At 30.4% G+C, this 11,478-nt stretch overlaps 1 protein-coding gene across 1 annotated transcript; it reads right to left on the reverse strand.

Moving 5' to 3' along the window:
* Window positions 1-10,345: 10,345 nt before the first annotated feature.
* On the reverse strand, window positions 10,346-11,478 carry LOC115704307 (uncharacterized). Its single transcript, XM_061106745.1, has one exon. The coding sequence runs from the start codon at window positions 11,096-11,098 to the stop codon at window positions 10,589-10,591; it is 510 nt and encodes a 169-aa protein (XP_060962728.1). The 5' UTR covers window positions 11,099-11,478; the 3' UTR covers window positions 10,346-10,588.

The raw sequence follows: 11,478 nt of genomic DNA on the forward strand, positions 1-11,478 counted from the left end.
TTGCAATTAATAGTATTGTCAAAGGTATTATTGATTGTGATGAAAAATAAAACCTAAGTTAAATGAATTATATGCTTCATTGATTTGTTACCTAAATTAACTTATCTCCATATAAATTAATATTTTTTCTAAATCAAATAGATTGCATGCTTCATGGATCTATTGCTTGGTAAAAAAAATTAATTATTGAGTGTTTCGCCTTAATTACTTGAAATAGATAGATTTAAAAAATTGATTGCGTCAGCATTTTCTGCAGGGTTAATAGTATAATTGAGAAATTGAAATAATTTTTATTATTATTGATCTTGAATGATTGTTAAGAGAGGATATTAATTCTTATCTATTTCTTAATAGGGTAATATATATCTTTACTTACTTTCTAGATTATTTTTTTTTATCTTTATAATTAAACCCCTCCACTTTTCATTTTTGTTACTATTTTTTGAATAATAAATTGATAATAGTCCTCGTGGGATCGACGTCGTTGTCGGAGACTATTTTATTCAATTTCTTATTCTTCATTTTTTGTACTAATTTGTTCTTCTAGTTGTGGTTTCAAATTTTAGGTCTTGTACTGAAAATATGGTGATGTACAATCAACAGTGTTGACCTCGCTTTTAGCCAACGACAGTGAGTCTAATTTAGTAAGCGATAAGTAGTTTGTAACGATTGGAATATAATAAAGCAATATAAAGACAGGAATTTTATAGAGGTTCAGCCCCGAGCAGTTCGGTAATAGCCTAATCCTCGTTATTTGTATTAACTCAAGAACAAGGAGAAAGGTTCCTTTTCTTATAGCTCTTACAACAATATCTCTGAATATGAATTCTTAGACAATATCTCTCAAGTAAAATCTTTCAACCCCTTTGCCCAGTGAATATGCATCACTATTTATAGGACTATGAGCTTGGAGAGGAAGTATTTCCCTTCTCGTTACAATGGATAGAAGCAGAAAGATTGCATAGTAAATACAGAATACACTGATCGTGGGATTTGGACAGCTTGCCATATCTCTGCAATATGATCTCCAAGTTATAGGGATTCTCTTGATGACTCACGATGCGAAAGCTGAATTCGCTAAGTGTTTGGCGTTCTGTGCGGATTGCTGATTGCTGATTGCTTTTCCTCGAGTATGCATATGAGGTATCCTGTTCGGACTATATCTTGCGAGCGGATACTCGGAGTTGATTCCACGTGTCACCATCGTGTCATGCCACGTCAGAGTGCAAAAATTGAAATAACAAACAGTATAATGATCCATATTATGTATCACCACAGTATATCAATATGATCCCTACTATGATAGTTACACTTCACAATAGGGGGATCATTATAATACATTATATGGCAAAATAAATTAATATGTTGAGCCAAAATACTATGATCATCTTTCACAACCACATAATCAAGGTTAAGAGGTTTTGGCGAGCAATACCATTCAATTTTAGTATCAAGCTCACCCATATACTCAAAATTATGTGCCTTATTCTTAACAACCTACTCCTGTTGTACCATATAGTGAAAATTCATCTACTGCTAAGCTGATTGAAATGATAGCAGCTAATAACTTGCAGATTGAACAAAATATCGTGCAATTTTAGCAAAACTTTCAAGAAATTATGCAGAGCACCCAAAAATCTTTACAAAATATGGAGAATCTTGTGGAGCAAATAGAAACATCTATGAGTGAATATAAAATTCAATGTTCAAATACTATGTCTTCACAAGTGGAGAGTAACCCAATAGAGAATATCAAGGCCATAACACTTCAAAGTGGTACACAACTTGAATCACCACCACACCAAGAAGTACATAAGTTGATTCCAACTAATGGAGTCCACAATTCATCCCTTGAAGGATCATCTTGACCAAAAGATGAATCTTTTACTTTAGTTGATCCACCATCACTGAAAAAGACATACATGCCAATTGTACCAACTTATGTCACTCCTCCACTTTTTTCAAGTAAATTGAAAAAATTAAAGAAAGAGGAGCCCCTTGAAACTCTTTCCAAAATTGAGGTAAAACTTTCATGTCTTGAGGTAATCAAAGAAGAGCCTCATTGGGCTAACATTCTTAAGGATTTGTTTCCAAATGAGAAAAAATTGAAGGGTGGTGAGAAAATAAATGTGGGGGAGAATGTTTCTGTTGTTCTCCAAAGAAAGATATTGCCTAAGACAAATACAATTCAATGCACAATCGATAAAATAGAATTTGATAATTTCATGATAGATTTAGGAGCAATTATTAATATTATGTCTTATTCCAATTTAGTTTCTCTAATCTTGGTATGTGAAGAGAAACTCTGGTTTTTATTCAATTGACTAATCAGGCTAATCATTATCCCTCATGAATAGTTGAAGATATGTTTAGGCAGGCTAATGGACTTGTCACTCTAAGTGATTCCTACATGATTGAGATGGAAGATGAGGGTGATCCCAATCCTACATCAACTTTATTTGGGAGACCCTTCTTACTCACAGTGAGTAAGAAGTTGGATATGAAAGCATGGATACTTAGAATAAAATTTGATGGTGAATCACTCAAATTCAACGTGTTAGATTCCATTGATAAGTACATAATGAATGAGTTTTTGTTAGAAGATCCAACGTGAAGACCACATGAGCGCAACATGCAGTCGAGCTAACAACATAAAAAAAAACTTACGAGAGTTTTTCTTTACCTTTTTTTTTTATTTTCATTTTCCATTGATGTTATTTGATTGAGCCTTGTGGATAATGCTTATACTAAGTGTGGGAGAAAAAAAAATTCGTGTCTATTCAGTGTTTTTTTTTCTCCCTAGTTGTTTAGTTATTTATTTTATTATTGTTTTTTAGTTTATATTAGTTTTGTTTTTCTTAAAAAAATTAGTGAGCATGGTTTTAGTAAAATTTTGTTGACAATAATTGTTCTTGTTTGATATGTGACTATATTTTGATGACTTGTGCATGGCCTTTTAAAAAATAATTGGGTTGATGATAAATTTTTTGATTGTGTGATAGTTATGACTCTAGGAAAATGATAAACTCTCATAATTTGTGTGCTTAACTCGTAATTAATTACTGCTGAAGTTTAATTTTTTTTAAGCTTTAGGACACCCTAAGGACTAGCAAACCAGACTTGTCTACCCAAGGGACATAGGGAAAAATGTTGGAATTTTATGCCCTAAATAAAATTTAATTTTATTGTAATCTTATTTACTTTCAATAAAGATCAAAATCATATCTTGACATTGTCATATGCCTTGTTCATATGTTTTATACATGATTATATGTTTAATATATAAGTTCTATTAAATCTCAAACATATAGTTATTCACACAGTGATGTCATCATAGTGGAATTTATGCTTCAAATATTAAGTCTCACGATTTATCAGTGCACAAGATTTACACTGACATGATAATCAATAAGGTGTACTTACACTTGGATAGGTGGAATATTTTTTTAAGGTCATTAGTAAAGTAAACTAGCATCAAATGTATCGACTATACATTGAATTGGACCGATATTGACAATGAAAAAGATATCATAAACTTCTCGTTATATATTTTCTAAATCAATATCACTTAGTTGATGATCGATCATTTGATCTCAATCTTGAGATGGTTAAAGTTTAGCTGAAATGTATTGCATGAGTTCTTTGACTTGTTCGTTACAAGCTTACCGTAGAACCAGCTCAATACTTACATCTTGGGAACTCGGTAGTGCAATTGACTGGGAGTTTTAACCATAGATATGAACATTTATAGCTTCTATATCTATTTAGAAGTGAAATGATGATTTTCTTAGAGCTTGACTTAACATGATAAATGATAGAGCGCTCATTTCAGTAATTATATTAGTTTCCCGAAATATCATTTACAAGTAGCTAAGTGTTCTAAGGATAAAATACATTGAAGGTCAAAACAATAATTTTTCTATACTTAATATGTAAACCATCTATAAAGGATCAATGATTGTTGTGATTGAAATAGTGGATAATTCATAGCATATTTGGTATATAGAGTTTTCTATGTAATCATGAGTGTAATTTTAAATTTATAATAGAGTCATGAAGAATTAATAAGATAGAAAATTTACCCGATAAATTTTAGATCTGCTTATTAGGAGCTTGGTTAGGCCCATGGTTCCCACATTGTCTGAGATAATATCATCTTGTAGACTTAATTAATTAGTTTAATAAGTTAATTAGAATTCGAAAATAGACTTTATGTCTTATTTGAGAATTTTCACAAAGTTTGTGTAATTTTGAGAAGAAAAGCGAAATAGGAATTTATTTGTTAATTATTACTCTTTGTGTGTCTAATTAATAAATATATTTAAATTATATTGTGTTTGATAATTATTAAAATAAAAATTGTATTTAAATAATTAGATGAAATAAGTAGTAAAATAGGAAGAGACACATTGTTTCATTTAGATGAGATAAAGTGACAAAAATCTAACTCTAAGGCTCATTGTATGATTCGGCCCTACACTTGATTTAAGTCCAAGTCTTTTATTTCAGCCTATTTCATCTAACATAACCCTAAGTGAAAGCCTATATAAGGAAAGTAATGAGAAGAGAGATCTAATCTAACCTAATTCAATGTCAGACAACTCTGTTCTGTTCTTTCTTTTATATTTCGAAATCAAATGCACTCTCTTTCTCAAAATTTTGTTCTAACAGTGTGGAAGATTGTGATGAACACAATCGAAAGAGAAGAAGATCCAGGTTTAGATATTGATTAAACTCTGCTACAAACAGAAATTAAGGGTAAGCAATCTGAATAGAAGGAAACATAATATTTCGCTGCATCAAATGTAAGATTTTCTATAATCCCTTATGTGTTTTATTTATTGTTTTAGGAAATTCCATATTTAGAATGTTTGTTAGTTATAATCCAACATGCATGAGTAGTAAGACCGACAAAGCACTCACGTCCCTGTTTCTTCTTAAAAGAGTCAATAATTTCATAAGCAAAAAAACCATTTTTTGCGATCCATCGAAAAAGGATAAAAGTCGATTGGTAGAGAGAAATAATCATTAACAACACACCTCTTAATCTATTCACCAACAACATGGAGATAATGATGTAGAAAAATTACAAAGACTAATAGGGCAGTAATCATTGAAACCTTGTGCACCCAACTTCTTAGGAATCAAAACTATAAAGGTTTGATTTAGGGTCCTGACAAATTCCCCAGTCTGTAAAAACTGGATAATCGTATCAATCACATCTTGACCCACAATATCTTAATGGGCCCTATAAAAGTGGCATGACATACCATCTGGCCCTGACGCCTTGAGATACGTCAAAGATCACACAACATCTTTTATTTCCTCCGGGCTCAGACTACTCAGAAGAGCCAAGTTGTCCTCGATAGAAATTAAAGGATGGATAAGGTTAGCCAAGTCTGAATATTCAAGAGGCCTATTTGAAGAGAAAACACTTTTGAAACGAGAGATAAAATACTCCCCTATTACATGAAGACCCTCTATCCAATCAACACCATTATCAAATATCGCACCGATAAAATTATGTTTTCGTTTTATAGATGTAGAAGCATAAAAGAACTTGGTGTTCTTATCTCCATCTTTATACCAAAGCTCTCTTGATTTTTCTCTCCAGATTTCACACTGTCTAGTTGAGACCTCCTTAATTTCCAATTGAACATCTGCCTCAATTTTTTAGGAACTCTACTTTGTATATCAATGAGGAGGTTATTTAGCAAAATCAATTTCTCCTTGCAATAACTAAAGTGATCCTTATTCCATTTAGCTAAGGATGCATATGGGGCGGGGAATTAGCAGGGAGTACTCTCTCGTCTCCATATTCGTTAAGGATTTTAATCCCCATCCCCGCATATTCTTTATCGGGAATGGAGCAAGGAATCCCCTAATATAAAATAAAATTTATATTAAAAATTTAAATGTATTAAAATATTAAACTACATAAAAATTAAAATATTGCACATTATTTATTCAATATATCAATTATCCTATGAAACACAACTTAAAAAATTATAACAAGATACTAGCATACTAAAAAAAATACAAATATAAATTATAAATTATAAAATATTATCAAAAAGATAACTAAATATTAAACGGGTCCCCGTCAGGGCAAAGAGTGTCATCCCTGTTCTCGTTGTGTTTAACATTCACGGACAAAAAATGATCCCCGCTCCTGCCTTATTAGAGCATCTCCAATGGAATCACCATTTGTAATTGGCAAAGGTACATTACACACATCATTCCAAAAAATTAGTTTTTAATTTTATTTTTTTTCTTTCATCCACATAATTGTAGGGGTGTGCAGAAAGTCGTCCAATTTAATTACAACCGACTGATCCAATCCTAACTGATCCAATAGAATTGGATATCCAATCATAATTAGATCGGATGTAAATTTTGAAAATTCAATCGGATCAGATCGGTTGTCGAATGGGACATCCGATCCAATGGATAACCGATCAAACCGATCCAACTATCATCTAATTATATTTATAATTTTTAAAATACACTTATAATTTTATACATTTAATATATTTTATTTTAAAAATATATATTAATTGATTTAATATACATTTAATACATGAGATTAATGAAAAGATACTTTAAATTTAAAATATAAATTCTTATCTTCCTAAACGCTAATAAAATTGTCAATGCGTATTGAATAAATTTTATTTTCTAGCAATTTTGGTTAATTAGACTAATCTAATGTTTATTATGTATGTTGGATTATTAAGTTTTAAATTATATTTTTATATATTTATTTTTCTTTTTAATGAAATCAACTTAAATGGTACCTAAAATGGATTGGATGGATCCAATCCAATCCAATCCAATAGAAAACAAGTCAATGCATCCAATGGTTGGAACCGATCCAATCCAATACATCCATTGGATCCGTTCGGATCGGATAACTCAATTTGATTAGATTGGATCGGATGACAAAATTCAATATCCAATAAATAATTAGATTGGATGTGATCCAATGAACACCCCTACACATAAGATTTGGGTCCTTTTCCTACATAAAATACTCTAATTATTGTTTGACAACTCTAAAAGTTATCCACCATGATCCTACATCACATTAAATAAATGATTTTTTTTTAGTAAAAAATAATTTTTTCTAAAAATAAAATGGCATATGACCGTGGTCTATATTGAGCAACACTCTATAAAATTAGTCTTAAAAATTGAACCACATTATATAGAGAAAATTATATTATATACTCATTTTACTTTATCTATTTTAATTTTTACATTTATTTCCATATTTTTTAAGATATACCCACTTTATAGATGATGTTTTCATTATATTTTTTAAGTTAATGTAAATTATGTGCTAGACTTAAGTGGAGGGTGAGGGTATATTAGGCAACTCACTCATAAGAGCAACTCCAAGGAGTCGTCAAATTTGAGGATGCAGTGGCTAATCTTCTCCAAGGTAGCACCATTTTGAGGTGATATATGCATTCTCTGCTACAATGTACTGCATATATGCAGTAGCTAGGGGTGTACATCAAACCGCTCAAACTGCCCGCACCGCAAAAAAAAATGCAGTTTGAAATTCTTTGCAGTGCGGTTGCGGTTTGAATTTTTCCCAAACCGCGCGGTGCGGTTTGCGGTTTTGAATTATTAAACCGCGATTCAAACCGCACCACACCGCATATTTTAAAATTTCAATTTTTATATTTATTTTATGAAGCCCATACATATGAGCCCAACCCAAGCCTATAAATCTTAGTGCAAAATCCATAACTCTTCACAAACCCTCTCTTCTTAGCAACAAACCTAAGCTCATACATGTGTATTGAAATTTGGAGTTGGAAGTTTGTGTTTGTTTTATTTTTAATATATTGATGAAAGTATGTTAGTTGTACATTTATATTGTTGTTGGAATTTAATTAGTTTCAAGTTTGTTATTTTGATTTAGGTGTGTTGTTGAAACTTTAAAAAGATTATTGACTTATTGTTGTTGTTATTATTTTTATTAGTCTCAAGTTTGTTGTATTTTCTTAAGTGTTTTGGAATAATTATATTAATGATAGTTTAATTATTTTATGATGATTTTAAAAAAAAAAAATTGTGATAGTTCAAACCGCATAAACTGCACCGCACCGCACCGCATCATTTTTTGCAGTGCGATTTTTGCGGTTTTTTAGTATCGCGGTGCGGGTGCGGTTTGGAAAATTAGAAAAGCCGCATGTGCGGATTGGTTTGAAAAAATAGTTAAAAACCGCACCACCCGCACCGCAAACACCCCTAGCAGTAGCACTGTAGCAACTACATCTTTTTTTTTTTTTTATTCTTAATATTTAATAGTTAATTTTTGTTTATATATATTGTTGAATATTAAAATATCTTAAATTTTATTAATATAATAATAAAATATATTTTTTGGTGTAAATTTTAGTGTTGTGGTTGAAGTAGAAATATTTTTTAACACTAAATTTGGTGATAGTGTATCGTGTCTTTGGAGATACTCTAAAAGCTGCTACATTTTAATAAAATATAATATAAAAACATTTTTAATTAATAAATAAAAAAGAGAGATATAATTCAACTTATCCCGATTATATATGTGGCAAAAACATTCTAATGGACAACTCTCGAATTGCCGCGGCCCCATCCCCATGAAAATGTGCATCCTTAATTACTACTAACTATTATTTCCTGTTATTAAAGTACTTTGTGACTACTCTCTCTAAAAAAAAAAAATAAAATAAAATAGAAAAAGTACTTTGTGACTAGTATCTTAATTATATAGAGAATCTTTTTCCTTTAATGATAAGTTTTGGTAACTAGTCTGAAATTTTAATATAATTATTGTAATCAAATATTTCAAAAATTTGTCGTTTTTTTAAACAAATACAAACAAATCGTCTAACAAAAACCCCTAAATCCCAAAAAACCAGATATTAAATCTAATACATTGAGGTAACTGAATAAATAGATTACATAACTCATATGCCTGAAGTTAAATCTCAGATATCTTAGCAAGTAAGCCTAGATCCCCACACAACTCATGATGGCCTATTCAACTTACTGCCTCACTACATGACTACAATCATAAATTAATCAAATGAACACAACAATTTTCTACTCCCAAATTCCTCCTCTGTTTTAAGTTATAAAATTAATAATCATATTATCATACACTAATCTAATTTTTCGCCAAAATTTCATTATATAAAGCAAGCATATATAATTATATATACAGATATATATATTAGTTACTAGATGATTGATTGATTCCCATAAGTTACCCAATTGTTAACCAAATTATAAGTTATTATTGTAGTTTTTATATATATTATATATATATATATATATTAGTTACTAGTAAGTAATAGCTGATGATTGATCGATTCCCTTAAGTTACCCAATTGTTTACCAAATTATAAGTTATTGTTGTAGTTTGCTAGGTTTATGCATAGGCCCACCTAGCTCAAGGCCCAAAAGAAATTTCCTTTTAAAATTATATATATTTTTTTCCTAATTTAAAAAAATGTCATATTTTTGTCTAAATAAGAACCCAAATATATATATTTTTTTCTATAGAATATTTGTAGAAGTGAGACATATGAACTTCTCTCTTACTCATATACACATGGTTCAACTACTTAAAATGCCATTGGCATTGTGATCGTATTCTTGTGTACTTGAAAGTTGAAACCGATTTCCATTAGTTTTATCATTTTTTAAAAAAATATATATGTAAATGTTATTCTTCGTATGGTATGTGAGCTGAGATTTCAAAATGGACAATAATTTTCTTTTAAAATCAATGACGTTACAAGTTGACCTTTTCAAGTGAAGCCAATGAAATAGTACTTCGTACCACGCAGCCTCCAAATAAATAATTAGAAGCCATAGAAAACACCCCCCACTAATATTAGTGTTAATAATAATATCTATCTACCAACAATCACAACTACACTAAATTAGAAAATACAAATCCTCTAAAAAAATAGGAAATAGAAAGAGGAATCCTTTTTTCTGTGACTCACTTGTCATTAAAAACTAATAACAAACCAATAAATATTTCATTTTCTGCCGAATTGTAGAAAGTAAAAACACGTCATGTATTTTTTTCAACTCATTTAATTATTAGCTTCAAATAAATAGAGATTAGTTCAGTTTTTGTTTTGTTTTTTCAGAAAAAAACATTACATAATACTTAATGTGATGAAGTTGTCTTACTATAATTGCTTGGGGGAAAAAGTGATTGTGGTCGTATCTCTCATTAAAAATAAAATTAAAAATTAAAGATCTGGCTTTTTTCTCTTTTATAAACAGTTTATATAAATAAATTTATATAAGAGAAATTGGGAAAGTGGAATTCACAGACCAATAACTGTGTGCACAAACAATCAAAGCAAAATGACAAGGGGAATGAACCATACAAAATATATTGAGATACATTGATAATATAAGTAATGTGTGATGATGATAAGGGAAAAATAAAGTACATGCATATTGTAACATTATGTATATCAAATCCAATAAATTTCAATGAAATCTCAAATTTTAATTATTACCTGTGTGGAGTACAGGGATGTTGGTGGACCATGAGATCATGAATTTTTCATCTTCTTCTCCACGAAGCAATTCTATTATATAATCCAGAAATATTCTTACTAAAACTAGTACTAGTAGTAGTGGCTTTCACTTTCTTAGTGTTTTTTGCCTTAGACCTTTCTGATCCAAACACTTTTCTCTTCCACACCATCTTTCTTTCCACCAATTCACTCAATCTGGTCATCATAGAATTAGAAGTATCATCGGCCACCATCGGACGGTCCACGTGGATAGGCTGATGATGATGAGATAATCTTTTGGTGGCCATGATGAATCGCTTTGATGATCCAGCTGCTAGAGATGGCAAGATCATTAGGTGCCGTTCGATGAGATTACTAAGTGAAACCAATTCATAGGAGTCATACAATGGACTCCCACAATCCCATATAGCCATATTGATCATCATCTTCTTCTCTCCTTTCTGGTCATCATCATTTTCTTCTTCTTCTTCTTCTTTTTGTTCTTGCCTTTTGGGTATTGGTTTCATCATTTTCATGTGCTTACTCTCTTCCTCCATAGAGGAAAAACATGCATGTTTTGTCTTTGTGTCCAACTGACACAAATTTGTAAGAAAGAACAGCCAGCAATTTAAGTGGGGCCTCTCTCTCTTTTTTAATTTTTTTAAAATATATATATAAGTGAGGAAATAAATTAATATAATATTGTCTCTTCACATAGTAAAAAATGTTACCTTAATTTTTTTCCCTAAGAAAATGACCTGCTCAAGCAATCCAAGCTTTGGTTCAAGAAAATGACAGATCCGCTAATGTTGTATAATAATTAATAATAATATATTGGCATTCATTTTTTTTTTCTTTTTATATATATAAAAAAATCGCTGTTTTCTCATTCATTCCTTTTTTCTCTAATAAAAAATATATAAAATTATATCACACG

This window comes from Cannabis sativa, chromosome 1, assembly GCF_029168945.1.
Source record: "Cannabis sativa cultivar Pink pepper isolate KNU-18-1 chromosome 1, ASM2916894v1, whole genome shotgun sequence".
NCBI lineage: Eukaryota > Viridiplantae > Streptophyta > Magnoliopsida > Rosales > Cannabaceae > Cannabis > Cannabis sativa.

Excerpts from the sequence above, each read along its gene's own strand:
- LOC115704307 (XM_061106745.1), bottom strand. The coding sequence starts at position 11,098 with ATGGAGGAAGAGAGTAAGCACATGAAAATGATGAAACCAATACCCAAA.